The sequence below is a fragment of the Lepisosteus oculatus genome, chromosome 3 (genome assembly GCF_040954835.1).
Source record: "Lepisosteus oculatus isolate fLepOcu1 chromosome 3, fLepOcu1.hap2, whole genome shotgun sequence".
NCBI classification, from domain to species: Eukaryota; Metazoa; Chordata; class Actinopteri; order Semionotiformes; family Lepisosteidae; genus Lepisosteus; species Lepisosteus oculatus.
Window position 1 is genome coordinate 23629765 of NC_090698.1, and position 16522 is coordinate 23646286.

Consider the following 16522-nt stretch of genomic DNA (forward strand, 5'->3'; position numbering starts at 1 on the left):
TCCTACCCTGTCCAAGAAGGCGGCGGGGGGGGTGGGGGCGAGAGAGACTGTGGGCATATTCTTACTTGTGTTTTGAGAGCTTCCAGAGGTTTCTTTAAGTCCTGGAAACAGTTCATTTCCTATTTTTCCATTACTCTAAACAGGTTAATTCCTGTTCATAATTAGTACTATTGCTGGATCATGACTAATCAGGGCCTCTCATAGCAGCAGAAACAAATCTAATAGCCTAGTCCAACTATATATGAAAAGCTGCTTGTTCTTGATATCCATTATATGGAACAGAGATTAATAGCACACATGGCACTGGTGAGGGCACTGTGAAGGCTTGGAGAGCCACTGCTGCCACAGTCAACGCCTCTTGCTTTGTTGCCGGGGGTCTCCTTTATAGCTGTTTGACTGTACAATAAACCCTTGGCTTAGCTTTGGATTTAATGGACAAAATCTGCTAAAGGGGAATTTTGTCTGTTAAAACAGAAACACAACACTTATCCCACAGTAACGGCAGGCGAATTGCGTATATATGGCAGCTGTTTGCGTTTGGTATGCTATAATCATACAAAGTAAATTTAAAACACATGAAATAAAGGCAGAGGAACAAGTTTCATTATGTTAATTGCAATTGACAAAACACGTCAAAAGATTCAGAAAGCGTATGGTAATATATACTACATATTCTCATATAATAGTGTTTTTGGATTGAAAAAATTAATAGACATTGGACAAAATTTCCTTTCCTCTTATATTAGTCCATTATACCAAGGGTTTACTGTATTTCAGGGGTCCTAGAAACTTTGTAGGGGAGTAAGAAAGAGGGGGGGTGGGTGAGGCAAGTTTATGTGGGGTGGTGAAAATGGCTATTTTTCTGTTGCATTTTATTGCGTGTAGGGAAATAAAAGAAAAAAAGTAATTGTAAACAGCAGGAGCAGCCCTCTCACCTTGAGGTCTCTGTGAATTATCGGCGGCTTCTGTTTGTGCATGTGTTGCACGGCGCGGCAGGTCTGATAAAAGACTTTTAACACGGTGTCACAAGACATTGGGCCTTTCACTTCCACCTTCTTGATGAAATCCACCAGCTGGCCTGTGAGGGAGACGTACACGCATTTTACCTCCATTAAGTCATCATTTACATGCCACTTCAACAGAGACTAAAACCGCCTTTCCTCCCTCCACTCCACAGTTGTGCACAATCATATTATCAGCTACTTCAGGAAGATTTTATGTCGCTTCTACATTTGATACAAAAAAAACTAATCAGTTATTCTTATTTCAAACATTTTTGCTAAATAGCTGGACAAGTATTGTAGATAATTTCAAACATTCACATTTAAACTTTTAGCATGCTTGCAGAAAGTATGCAAATGCTATTCAACTAAAATGTAACTGACGTAAGAATCAGAGTCGTAGTCTGCTGATAACACAGCGTGCTGGACTCAAGCAATATCTGGTCCACAGATGAGGCTTTGAGCACGTACCTTGTGATCATCTAGCTCTTTTACTTTCCTTACAGTGACTGAAGGATAAAAAGTAGCACCATGATGAAACATCGGTTAAGGGACGGTTATGGCAAAACCTCTTGACCCTTAGAGGAGATGCGAGCCAGCTGTCAGGCAATACAAACTGAGTGAAATTGACTGTACCTTTACAGAGCTCAGTGAGGATGAGGAACTCAGCCTGCCCAGTGTCTGACTCCTCCTTCCCTATAGACGCAGCTGCACAGAACTGCACAATATTGGGGTGGCCTGAAAGCTTTTTCTGTGTACTAGCAGTGAAGGAAATTCACCTTTGGAGAGAAATAATTGATCAAAGCAAGAAACCAGTCAAACGAAAAATGAATGAAGCAACATGCTAAAGACCTCCATCTCAAATGTTTATCATATTTAGATATTTCCTTAAAGTTAAATCTCAACACAGGTATTAAAATCTTTCATGCTATGCACTACTTTTGGGCAATTCCTTGCACACTTGTGTTATTCACATATTCATGTAATTTCATCAGAGTGTAACACAGTAATTTGGCATAAACATAACTCATATGGTGCCCTCCAAATGAATTCAGACCCCCATGAAATAGAAACAAAAAACATTGTACAACAGAAAGATTTGCATCTTTGAAAATATATCTTAATCTTATGTCATTAATACTTATATTATATTAGTAATCTTAATAGCACTGCACTTGGCAAACTTCTATGTCAAAATAAAGTTAAATACTCTTTTTCTGGAATTTAATTATTTAGGAGAAATGTGTTTTTTCTCTGTGCAATGCCTTTATGATTACAGTTTGAGATTTTTTAAGATTTGTTTAATGAAGACATGATCAAATGCAAAAAACATTTTGTTATACAATGTTATTTCTCCGATTTAATCGGGGGCACTGCATGGATATGAAATACATAGATGTAAGTAAAAATATGTACTGCACAATATTTAGCTTCTCTTCAAATAGCAGCTGTTGAGGCATTTTAAAGAACTTGACTCAGGTTCTTGATTGAAGCCTGTTTATTAAACGGGCAGCACTGTGATATGTTTTTGAAACTTTAACAACAAAAGACAAAATGTCCTTATTTCCAGCTTTGTAAAAGGATATTGTGGTGTACTGATGAATTACCCACAAAATGTTGGCTCACCTTCCTAATTATGAAATCAGTTGAATACTCACAACCCCTAGAGAACAGGTGGTTTACCTTTTATGGTTTAAATTATTTTGTTTTAAATTATTTTATTTAAAAACATATTTAACAAATTAACATATTTAATTTAAAACAGAAACATATTTCTGATGTTATTAGATCATGTTCACTTCTTAACTGTTTTATAGAGCAAAAAAAAACTCTGAAGCCCATCTGAAGAAAGAAAAGGATCCACTGTTTGCAGACATTCCAGAGCTAAGAAAAGCCCATTCGCACCAGGACCAGTAATGCATTGTTAAAAAAAGAAAGACACAGCCTGGACCCAATACTCACATAAGAGACCAAAAGAAGAGATTAGAAATAACGGCTACCATAGAGATTCATGAACCATTTTGAAAAGCAAAAGCTATATGTGACACAGCTGTTCAATCTCTTCTTCTCCAATATTAAAAGGGTGCTCCTCGAGTTTGTCTTTTCTAATCGTATTGAAAACAAAACCCCATGGCAACAATTACAATTTGGCTCTGCAGTAAAAAAAAAAAGCATTTTCACTCTGAGGCGATTCCAATTGTTTGCGTTTCTCAACAAACACGAATGACAAAGTCAGCAATAAATCACACTGTTTAATGGAGAAACTTTTGTATACATATGCCTCAAATTCCATAAAATATCAATTTACAGAAGTGTTTCAGTAAAGGTTTAAGAGGAGGTGAGGGAAAGTCAACTAATGTAGGTTTCTCTTGATCTCCAAAATTATTGTTGTAACTGCAGAGATGGTTCTTGGGAAATATCCAGGCTCGCTTCAAGGAATATAAAGAGCCAACCAAAGTCCCACACAGTGAAATTCTCACCCTATGGGTGTGTGCAGCAGAACTGTCATTCAAGTTCTTTACAGCTCACATTCCTGCAAACCGCTTCTGGTCAACTACAGGTTGTAGCAACAGCTCAAGAGTAAGTTCATAACTGATAACAGAACAGACAGAACCTACCACACCCTTCTATAAACAATGTCAGATCTGAAGCCTTCGCTAATGCTGACAGATCTTGTTAGGTGTAATTGTCATTATGCAAACAGGAGGACCAGTACCTTGTACAGTTTCTGTTTTTAGAAAAGGATACCATAAAGCAGACCTCTTGGATAATGGCTTTGTTCTTCTCCTCTTCATTTGACAGAAGCCTCTGCAAAGACAAAGACAGCATCACATGACAAACCAGACCAGGTTCCCCCCACTGGCCAGAAATAACGCATAGTGCGGATTTTTAATTCACAAAAACACGTCACGGAAGAAACATCCATTTTCTAATCACGTTATTCAATACAGGGTCACAGGGGAGTCAGAGCCTATCCCAGAAAAAATTGGGTTGCAGATCAGTGCTTTCAAAATACTTCTGCTTTTATTCATCATTTGAAACTTTTCCGTTTACTCAAATTAATTTAGCATTATGTTTTTATGTATGTTTGCATCTGAGATAATGTGTATATGAATAAAGATATGTGGCACGGTGTTTAAGAGACAAATAATTATACTGATTACCTCTCAAAATAAACACCTCTTTAAACATCCAAAAAGCAGAACACAAAGTTGCTGATGTAACAGGGAAAATGGTATGCATTGTTTTGGAAAAACACATTAGTATTCTGTCTTTCAGAAGGATATAATATTTCAGATTGATCAGGCAAAAAATCTGTGGATGCCTGGATTTACTTATAGACTGGGATGTCCACTGTGTGGAGTTTGCATGGTCTTCCTCGATTCACATGACTTTTCACTGAATTCATCTGTTTTCTCCCATTTCCCAAAGAGGAAGGTCCCAGCTAGGTTAACTGGTGTCTGTCTATTCTTGTGAGTGAGTGTATCCTGCAAGGGACTGGTGTCCTGTCCAGGGACCTTGCACAATGTGCTTCGTTAAAAAAAAAACAACTTAAAAAATGGTTGCTTATGTTAGTGCAGTTCAACATTTGTGAAATAATAAATAAACATAACATATATTAAAGCATAACCTTTCATAAAGTTTGATTCAAAAACAATCATGCCTGTGATAAAACCATTTCAATTTAATACTACCAGTTCAGCAGTTGACGTACTTTCTTAATAAGACAAAGCAGATGGACAGAGGTGAGCAATGTTGAAAGTAGGGGAATTAAAAATGCTACAGCACCTTGGTAAAGTTGGAATATTCAAGACACTCAGAATCCTTCCCCCACTGATGAAATATGGATGTAACACAATGCACAGGTTGGAATCCAGACAGGTGACCTTTTCTTCCCTAAGACTCTTGATCATGTATCCCACCCTCCATAACCTTTGACCTTATCCACAGCAAAAGGAATGTCCCTTGCCAGGAGGTGTTTTTTAAGGGAACTTTTTACAGGGCGCAGGAATCAGGTTGAAGGAAATTACAGCCTATCCTTCATTTTGCAATGAAGCATGGCCAAAGCCTAAAATAAAAATCACTACATTATATGTTAGTACTATACACACATTAGAAGAAAGGCTCCGTTTTTAAAAATCTTTTTTTCTCCTTTTTGATTTCATTAGTTTCAGGTGTTTACAATTTTTAACAATGTCTGTTAATTAAATTTAAGTAAATATATAAAGTATAAATTGATACTTAATTCCACGAATCTTCATGCAATAAGTTGTCATCGAAACTCTCTGATTAGATGCCACCTAGCTACACCAAAGCTGGTCATGGCAGGCAGACTTGCACAGCTACTGTTAACTGACCCAACATTTTATTTTATTTGAAGAGGAAATAGAACAAAAGCTCTTGGAACAGACATAGTGATCAAGTGCATACGTACTTGTAAACACAGTGTAAATATAAAAATGATCACATTGTAAAAGGAATAAAAAGTGAAAAATTCCAATTTTACCTTAAGAGCATATTCTTTATTGCTTCCAATATCCTGGGCTTCATACACAAAGGCAAATCCACCTAAGAGGAAAAGAACATTTAACCACAAGCAATAGGACTACATGCGTCTTAAATGTAATCTTAATGGCACTTCTCATGTTCCATTTCCTAATCATAACTACATAAGCTAATATTACTGTGTACAAAGCAAAATATTTCACAAGAAGTTACAGTGAAAAACGATTCCAGAGACTACATTAAATGAAGATATCGAATGGAGAATTACATCAACTTAATTGTAGACAGAAACTAAGGTTAGCAGAAGCTTACAACAAAAGCTTGGTTTTTTAGTTTCAAGTAACCTTTCTAATGAAGAGATATTTAGGTGATTTGCAAATACAGTCACTGCATTTCCTAGGAGCTGGACTCTGCAGACCACTCCGTAACAAACTAATGATGGTGCAACACCACAATGAAACACCTGAATGACATTTCAAAACCCTGCATGGACCAGAATCCCACTAACAGAGATGAGCTGAAAGAAGTGCAGAAAGGTACATGGAAGAAGCTCCACTTCAGGGTCAACCAGATGCTTAATAATTAGCCTTTTTCAAAAGGGTTGCAAAGCTCTTTGGAACAGATACCGAAAATGCAATGAAAATACAAGCAACAGAGCTCTTTCAGCATCTTTGCTCAGGTTCTGAGTTCTAAACATTCCTCATTTAGCTTACTTCAATATCTGTCAGCTTGAGAGAGGCTGATGAGCACCAGAAAAAAAACAGTGTTCTATTTATTCTGTTAACAACACAAGCTGCACTGGTGCTGTCCTCTCTGTGGAGCTCTGCCAGCTGTTCTTCCATCTCCCAACCTTGCAGGGAGACCTTCCTGCAAATTTGATGAGGTCACCGATCCATCAAACTGCATCCGCAGGTATCCAGCAAAGTGAATTGACTTTGTGAATGTCTGAATTAATAATATTTGAACACAATACTGTACTCAATTACCTCACAAAACTATAGCATAAAACTATAGCATATTTAATTAAGGTAAATATTTCAGCAGATCTTATCATATGACCCTCACATAATTGCTGAACTCTCTTAAATTATAAGCAATGGTGCTGTGTTCTCAAAGGGCTAAATTAAGAATATCACAGCATCACAGTCATTTTTGGGGTCAGATTCATACTTGCATCCACTGCAGTATAAGGTCTGAAGGTCTTTAAAGAATGCGGTTCTTGACTGAACGGGACTAGTCTGCGAAATTTGTAGTTCAGTTCATGGTAAGCTACACATTTACCTTTTTAGAGACAAATGTCAGCAGTCTTTATGCAGTATTAAGAAAGTAAGTAAATATTAACCAGAAGATTTTAATTCTTCCAGGAAACCAGAAAAGTGCTCTTTCAGAATTCACTGAAAGCCTGCCCACACACCATGACCTAACAAGCAAAGAGAAACCTTGTTCAATATGATCAATTCAAAAGCAGATCGTAAACGGAAATTAAGTTTCAGACAAAAGTAGGAACACTTTTTACGCTCGTTCCTTTAATGGCTTTGCAGAAAAAGGGGTTGAGATTTCACAGCTCCATAATGCCTCTGATACCTTTTGTTGTCAGACAAAACAGAATGAAGGGGTTACAGCACAAGAGACAACATGCACTGAATGTTGTTGCATATTTCTCACAACTTAAATAATAGAATTAGAATGTGAATTTCTATTTCTAAAACATTCACTAAAAAAGTAAATACTCAGCTTTACTAAAAGAGCTACATTTTACGTAAACTACAGTTAAAAGATTTAGAATGAAGTGAAGAACCATCTCTGTTCAAGTTATTTTTTTTATTTCAGGTTATATAAAAAAAACACTACACCGCACAAGAATATAATGCGCACAATTTCATTAGTATTTGGAATCTTTTTATCACTTACATTTTTAGTAATTTTAGTCATTAGATAGCATGCATGATATCATAACTGAATTACAGAAAAAAAATGTACAGTTTAAAATGACAAATTACACATATGCCGAAGCATATCATGCTTTCACATCATGCCTCTATGTACAATACAGGACTGGTTTCACATACTGCATCTTGCTTCAATACACCACTCAGACTGGGCTGTTAAACGAGGCTTCCTTGATTCTGTATTTCCATTCAAACTTTGCAGTAAACATTTGCTGTGAATCTGAGTGCTCTGCGTCTCTTTAAAAACATCACAACCATCACCAATCAAATTACAAGTGAAGTAAACAAAGTCTACATGAGCGTTTCAACACGTTACAGAACATCTGTCAATCCGTCTCTCTGGAGCCAAGCAGCAGGGACTGAGTGACTGTATCTTGCCTAGGCCTCTCGCCCACACCCAGCCTGCACGGGAACATGAAAGGCCAGCATATCAGAGAATAATTAGGGCCTACACTGAAGGGAGCTTGGCAGGCCCAGAAAATTCAGCCTTCTTACTGTCTGTAAACTCTGAAATGCTTTTCACTGGCACACCGTATTCTAAAAGCTGAAGAGTTTATATGATTTTAGGCCTAGCAAAATCTTAGTTCTTGGGAATCCTCACAAACAATCAGACATCTACATTTTTTGATACTGGGTTTAAACTGGGATATCTCAGACAGACAAGGAAGCCATTTTCTTTTACTCCTATGATTGACCAACACCACTTGTAATAATAACTTGGTTTTCTAGGTTGTCTCCCATCCTATTAGTGAGCAGTCCCTGCCTTGCTTAGCTTCTGAGGTCAGATGAGATTAGGATACTGCTGGAAATCACGTTTTGAGCTCATCTGCAATTTCCTCCCACCTGGCTCTCACAAACAACAAAGAGCAGCTTTATTCCAGACAGATGCTTCTTTAATCAGCCAACTGCAACACTACCTTCAATGTTTCAGTTTAGAAGTTACTCCTGGCCGTGAAAGCATTAAATTAATATGAATCTAAATTTAGAGAGAAACTTCACTGACTCCTCTGCAGTTTACATTTTTCTTGGTAAATTACACATTTGTCTGTAGGCCGACAGATGCACATATAATCTGAAAGCAGTTATCTATGTTTGGATAACAAGAATAGAGATTACTGAACCTTTCTGCTTCGATTCAAAATTGTTAATTCCCTGAGACATTTAGTACTTTAACATGACAGCATGCCAGCTTCAAGTCAAAGACTGCACCATCCCCCAGACCCCTCGCTGTGCACCGATGAAAGTCACCTTACTGTAGCCAGCCAAAAATAATGTGGAGTAACAATGACAACTACTACTTGTCATCGTTACAGGTTAAGTCCATGCCAGACACATAGTGTCTCGTAGGCCAGAGATGATTCTGGTTTCTGAAGTGTTCAGCAGACTATTGAGCATGTGATTCCCCTGGATGGGATACTGGTCTATCAGTAAAGCTGGTACCCACTTACACAGCCTGGGGAAATTCGAGAAAAAGGGGATACAACAGCAGCATCAGCATTGGGGACTTGAACCCACAAAATGTCAAATTCACACACAGCAAATTAAGGAAACTCAGAACTAGAGCTAAAAAGGTCTTTTAGAATTTATTGAGCAGAATGCTGGACTACCAGATCTGTAGCACAAAGCATTTAAAGCCAAGGGCTAAAACATGAAGATGACTCGTTTTGACTCAAACCACAATCGATCATTCTGCGTTCCATATGCTATTTTCAACCAGGATTGGCTGTACAGACAAAGAGCGTACTGCTAGCCTTTAAAATCAGTAACTGTCTTTGTACCATACCAGAAAGGTAAACAGGAAGAGTGAAAATACAGATTAGCATGAGTGAAACCATGGGATTTCAGTAATATTACGCCCTCTGTGAGGTGCCTAGTTGGATGGGAATACAAATACATGCAGTGAATTAAAAAAAACTACATCCTAATGAGCCATGAAGAATAAATCTGCCAAACGACGCCCTTCCTCACAGTGAATACAGAGCATACTAGACAATGCAACATATTAGACATGCAAGACTGAAAACTTTTGACCACTCTGAAATCCTTATGAAATCCATTCTGTGGTCTGCATCCATTACTGCTGTTAAGTTAAACAAGACCTTTGGTTTTTTTAAATACATGTTGACTATCCCATAAAATTCTATTACCAAACAGGTGATACAGTAGCCTAGTTTAGGTCTAAAGGTTTCTGTTACCTTACATGCACTAGAACTATTTAATCCACAGTCACTTAGATTTGGTTTTGTTTCTCTTTTTTATTAGATTAGCATTACCCATTTGCTGTTAATGGATAATAACAAGAGATTGCTGGATATTTTTTTTTTAACTAATAACTTCTGTTTCCATAGGGCCTGTTGCTTATAGAATTAGCTTATGTCTTCACAAGCCTGTAAGTTTTCTGCATCTTCTATGCGACTGTTATTTAATACAGAACCTACTTTGTGTGAGAAAAGACATGTAGTCAGTTTCTTCCTTGGTAAACACCCAAGTGCAAAATTCATTTAATACATCAAGTATTTCTAAAAACCTCCCACTACTTATTTCTCGAAATTCTTTACTGTGTCACAATGGGGGAAAAAAAAGCCTTTGTTACTTTATCCTCCAGGGAAATAGCCTACTCTCTTTGCCTTTCTAATATCCCATCGTACCAGTACTTTAAAATCATTAGACTCATTTACTGTAATTGGGTTGTTCTTTGTTAATCCTGTTTAAGGTCCCTTCCAATAGAAGCTTCATTAGAACTGCAGGGGAAATCCTGTTATGTACTGGAATGTACCAGCCGAACCCCTTAAATCACTGAATCTGGGCCCTGAAAGGAACTGGAGTCAAGTCGATTGGGAGATTCGCTGACCGCCAGACACTAGCATCCCCTATCTCTGCTGAACCAAGGCAGCTGCAGGAGAAGCTGTTATCAGCAAGGGCTGGGTCTGTCCCCCAGCTCGCATGATACACCTAAAATTCCCGTTTTCTGGATACAGTGTGGGAAAGAATTCAAAAAGGCATAGAATTTAACATTGTACAATACTGGAATGAATGCATATGACACGGCAAATGCCTCAAAATATCTCAGAATTAACTAAAAAAACATTAAGGACCTCATTAATGATTATAAATGAACTTTTTAAAAATGACTGGGATTGAATTGCTCTAATTCCACTTTCAACATAACTACATAACTATATACTGTACAAGATAATTATGTTTTAGAATCTGGCAGAATGAATGCTGTAGAAATATGTGTTTCTCAAAATACTTAAAGTAGCTAATTTAAATAATTTTATGTCATGTCAGCCACAAAGATAAAATGTAAAACCTGTATTCAGCACTGGAATCCATGCACAACCCATAAAAAAGAGATAAACTGTTTTTGTAAGTGTGTGGTTTAGCGTGTAATTACTTTTATAAGTCTCGATAAAAATGCAAACTATAAACTTGTTGCTGTCTTTCAATTGTAACAATAAAATAAAACTACAATAATTTGAAGAATATTCACGTACAGGAAGGGAATACATCTACACAATAATCTGTGTATTCCTTGCATTACAAGTAATACAGATTCCACAGTTAATTCTGTCTTCTGGTTACAAAATGTAAATGACGCCTTTTTATTCTAGTGTTTAATACAGTGTGTTGTGAATATTGAACAAGAATGTTATTGGTATTAGAGTTACAGTTACAAATGTAACACAATGCATATTCTGAAGAAGGGTCACACCTGAAGAAGGCTCCACGGCCGAAACGTTGTGTTTTCTCATGCTGACGCAGCTACCCACCTGAAATTCTATATCTATATTATCCCATTTCACTTATTTTTCTCTTAATAAAACTAGATCGATTAAGTTTCCTTTACTGTGTGCTCTCATAGGTGCGAAATTGAATGGGAAATCAGTCTTCACCCACGTTTCTGATGCTGACAGTACTAAAGGTTTTTCCCAGTCTATGAAGGTAAACTTAAAGCTATAAAAGTGTTAAATTTTGCTAATAAATTATTACATCTCATGATACAGTTTTAAACTACAATTAAGCTCTGAATTTGATTGTCTACACTATACCTTTAAAAATGTCTGACCCACATAGATTCTGTAACTCTTGATACTTCTCGGTTAATTTCCTAGTCTGAATCCTCTTTTTGAAATGTAGCACTATACTTCCTCTTCTTCTCTCATGTCTTTTCAGAATACTATGTATCCACTAATGCTATGTTAGTCTTCACTGGTTTTTAGTTAGCCTTGTTTTGTGATTCCAATTACATCACAATTGTCTGCTAATGTGATTTCTAAGAGTGCATTTAAGCTTATACTTTTGAAGAAAGCAGAAATACAAAAACATCACATGTGCACATCATTGAAGGCTTAAATCCTAGAAATAATCTCACATTGAAACTTAAAACCCTAGGAAAATGGTGAGACCGACAACCGGTAACAAAATGGTGAACCATCAACTTCTGAATGATCTATGAGATTTAAATGTTAACTTTCCATCTTAAACTGAAGAATTCGGTTAACTGGAAATTGTCTTGGTGGGTCAGGGCTGACCATTTCTCCAACTTTTCTAAAAACAGCATTGCATGAATATCAATGCAGTGTTTTTAAAACTGGAATTGGAAGCCAGGTTCAATCGATGATGAAACAGTTAACAAGATAATTACTGTACATGAGATTCATTAAAGTGAATGTCTTTAAGTTTAGTACCAACTGCAAAGGTAGAATGAAATAAATTTTGTTTCTTCTTATCAGGGTGAGTGCTGCTCTTAAACTGATGAAGGGTATATATAAAATAAAGAGCTTTCACTTGCTTCATAGTCAATTATTACTGCACGCAAAATGAGCAAATACCTATTGAGTTATATTACTGATGCATAAAAAGCACAGAGACAAACCATGTTTGTTTACATTGTGGAAAGTGGCTACCTGATTTTAACTGAATTTACTACTGGTGACCCAATGTCTACTTACACCCCAAAGTTAAAAAAGAGGTACTTTCTTTAACTGTCACATTAAGCCCTACTACAGGCCCTGCCATTTTCTGCACCCACACAAGCTGCTACAGTACCATACAGACCTGAGGCCTTGTCTCACTGTAGTCTTGTGGAAATTCCCATTTTCAAAGCCCTCACACACTGTATGGCTTTACTTGGCCCACATCTTAAATGAAGGTGAGAATGCTTTAGTTATGTCTAATACAGCAGTTCTCAACAGTAGAAGTGAAATATGCTCACATAAATCCTGTTTAGTGTGAGACTAATCACACCCTTGACCTTTTACTTAGACATTAGGGTGGGGAAACAGAAAATTGTGAAATGGAGGAGAATGAAGGACAAAACTAGAACACAACCTGGACAGGGCCAGTTCACGATTTATGATACATTGTCTGTTTATAATAAAACATTTCCCTTGGTTTCTTTGCATGGTAAACATACTAATTATATATTTAAGGATCTTAATATGTATTAAAGTAAAGGATGCACCAGTACAATTGTAGGCTTTTAACAGGATAGCTCTTAAGTGCTAAGTTACATTACTAGCTATCGGAGTTCATTTTGGCTGATAATCAATGCTAATATTGCTGCTTATTTCCCAAATTGAATAGAAGGTTTGACTTGGCAAGTGCCCTGATGCAGGCTTTTCTAAAGTATAGCACAAGTGGGAAATGTACCCTGTAGCAAATACATCTCAAAAGAAAGCTGCTCTGACTGAAATGCCAGTGCAGTGCCTTTCTGCTTGCTTCTTGTAACAATGTTGACAGTGAATGATAGTTTAGAACCACTTAAGTAGTGAATAAGAAGAGGAGGTGAATGTCAAGTCACAACTTCACTCAGAAACTAAACCCAGTCATTTTGAGTAGGGCCATTCCAATGCCTTTTTTAAATAGCATTTATTAGCTTATTATTTCTGTAAAATGCAACACAAAGATTAGTTTTTGTTAATCTTGTCTCTGCTGGTTGTGGATGTATCTATGGAGAACTAAAGTAGAAACTATTATCAAGATAACTATTGCTTTAATTTATCAACTGAAGCAGCACATAAGTTTGTATTTGGTTACAACTGACATTTCATAGACTTCTGCTTAAATTCACTAATACGTATATGTTGAAGAAGAACATATATTTCACCACCAATACAACAACAGCTCCATCAGATTCCAGCTCCACCTCAAGTCTCTCCTGTACAAACTGCACCTTTAGATCTAGTGATTCATCCCTGTATTTACTTTCACTTCCCTGTCCTGTACAGTATGCGCTTTGGTTTCTGTCAGCTATGATCCACGATCTGGATAATGATGTCTTGTACCAACTGTACTGTTTCCAATTGATGATAATAAGTCCTTGGATTTCTTTTGACTATCTGGCTGGAGGAACTGAAACTGAAAATTTTTGAACAGAGAAGACAACAGGACGATCTGTTCCAAGTATTTAAAATACTCCAAAAACACTGACAAAGTAAACTCAGTGGACCTTATTAGAATAAACAGTTAAAACGGGAATAAAAGGACACAGATGCCAAGTCGCTGGAAGAGCATTTTAAACCTGACAACAGGAGACTCTTCTTTAAGCAAAATTGGGAATATGGAACAAGCTACCAATCCATGATGTTGAAGGTAATACTTTGGTTTCTTTCAAGAAGCAGCTTGATGAGATTCTTGGATGGCTTAGTTACTAACTACTTAATGGGTGAGATGGGCCACATGGACTCCTCTCATTTGTAAATCTTTTATGTTCTTATGTTATATATGCAACAGGTACAGAGTTAAATATCACTCAGGACGTTTCAGGGGAATGTGATTGGTATAGGTTTAGAGTTATAATCTATCTTTTTGCTGTTGATGGACTAATGCTACCAGATATTTTATACATTGGAATATGTCACTTATTCCTTATTTTTTTCTTCCTACATCAGACAAGTATGGAACAAAGCATTGTCTAAAGTATTTTGTGTGGAAGTTATTTCACAAAGATTCTTCTACAGTAGGTGTATTAGCAGCCTGAGGATATTTAGGATCAATACACTACATTAGTATCCACGAAAACCCAAGATAGGTTGAATAGCAATCACATATTTGACAATGCTCGTTATCTCCTACATGTGTAGTTTCATCTGATTGCCTTTAGAAATGTCTTGTTACACTGGACACTGCATTATGGATGATCCTCTTGTGGTTAGGCTGTTGCATTGCTCCTGTAGTGAAAACCCAGAATAATCTGTCTACCAAATAACAGTTTAAGCCCACGACATTAGCATACTTAACACAATCTAACAAAAAGTTAAGAAAAGTGAATTGTAATGCAAGATGAATATGTGGAAACCACAGTGCTATTTTTCAAAGGATTTTAAAAGCTAACCAAGCCAAGAAGACTGCACTATTGTGATATCTCTTTTTGGGAATGGCTTTTTTTGCTGAGCTATACTACCTAATTAAACATTTTTGAAAGTATCCCGAATAAAAGTCTACAGATTTCCACAAGTAGGTCTTCCAAAACAGCAACTGAAAGTTCAACTGTAGTCTTAAAAGGGCTTATAAATCTGCACCATATCAAAACTACTTTACACTTAAATATCTACAAGGGATTTTCTTTATAAAAGCAATCCTTCATGTAGGGTACTTGGGGAAAAAAATCCAAAATGGGACATGTCATAAGCACGTACTCTACAGTGCTGAACGGTTGCACAACATGATGAATGACCATGTCCTGGGCGTTCTATCTTCAATCTAAAAGTAGCACAAATAAAAGAAAGCAAGAAGCAGCCAAAAGTGATATTTTTAAACTTTTCGTGGCACGGTGTAGTAAAATTAGCCTGTTCTTTAACGGGAGCTCGTTTTAGCCATTTAAAGTAATTTGAGAAACATGTACCGCTCATGTCCTGTGTTCTGATTGTTTGATATCTGTACTTTCCCTTGAGAAAGTGCATCGCGCTGTTCCTCTCTGCTTTTGAAAGGAATGTTCCTAAACTGTTCCAAGTGCGATACTCATTCATACGTTTTGCCAAGTGGTGATCTATCAACACATGAACTCATCAGCACAATAAAATGATCCAAAAGGCATGAGAGCTTTCTTTTCCTCATCTTCCGTCACACATCAGCCAGCTTTGTCTCACAACAACATTTTCTTTCGTAAACCCTGCCGGCAGGTGCAGCTGCACGTACCGGCTTACAGCCAGCCAGGCCGGACCTGCACACAGGTAAAGTGGAGCACTGACAGTGCTACCTGCCCACGTAGCCTTTACCTTCAAATAAATTAACTTATTTAATGCTGGGCATCGCATGCGACAAATTTACAGAATCGGGCATCTCACCTTCGGCAATTACTCTTTTGATCCTCAGCTTCATCTCGCCGAGCTCCACGGTTTGCCCTACGAAGTCATTCTGGTCCCGGCTGGCAGCCCCAGCAGAGCCGGGCCCCGCCAGGAAATCAAGTGCCGACTGGAAGAGCGACATTATTCGTCCAGCGTCCGGCCCCCTCAGGGAGACAGTGCTATTGTATCTTCAGCAAAAATTCAGATCTATAGGATACCTCGTCCCTAAAAATCCAAATCTGGAATCTTTTATTCAAATTATAGAACTACTCATTCGATCTTCTCACCGCATCAACACACTGTTCCTGCAACCAGAGAACAGCCACCATCATCACTGCACTTCCGGGAGCTCTGACGACAACAGTTACGTCACCTACAGCCCAACCTCGACCAGTTCTGCTTACACATGCTGAATAAATTAAAGAAAAACAATGAAGTCTGTAAAATGATACGGGATTTATTACTAACACATGTCTATTCATTTATTCTATATGAGTGAAAAACGTTGTACTTATTTCACAGAAACACTTTGAATTTTCCTCAACATGTTTAAAACAATTAAGGACGAGATGAATGAAACGAAACAGGTTACAGCGCAATTCTACCAGGGTTAGTCTAGATAACACCGCCTTGCTTTTGTCAAGAGAAACTAAAGTTTGACTTTTCAACTGTAGGTCTCTACGATGTTGTCTATAGCTTTTATTATTTTATGTGAAAAAAACGCTTTTTCAAGAGACGTGGTTACTATTTTTAAAGACGTTATGTGATATAAACA

General features: G+C 37.3%; 1 protein-coding gene across 2 annotated transcripts in view; it reads right to left on the reverse strand.

The window, feature by feature from the left end:
- gak (cyclin G associated kinase) overlaps nucleotides 1-15889 on the reverse strand; it is a 50009-nt gene extending 34120 nt beyond the window's left edge. The window contains exons 1-5 of one of the 2 annotated variants that reach the window (XM_069187049.1): nucleotides 15748-15889; nucleotides 5509-5570; nucleotides 3750-3809; nucleotides 1638-1752; nucleotides 936-1078 (exon numbers count right to left, since the gene is read on the reverse strand). In XM_069187049.1, coding sequence (XP_069043150.1) covers nucleotides 936-1078; nucleotides 1638-1752; nucleotides 3750-3809; nucleotides 5509-5570; nucleotides 15748-15889 — 522 coding nt within the window. Of the gene's footprint in view, nucleotides 1-935; nucleotides 1079-1637; nucleotides 1781-3717; nucleotides 3810-5508; nucleotides 5571-15747 lie in introns of those variants that run through there. The other variant, XM_069187051.1, reaches the window with a different exon arrangement.
- Nucleotides 15890-16522: the final 633 nt, after the last annotated feature.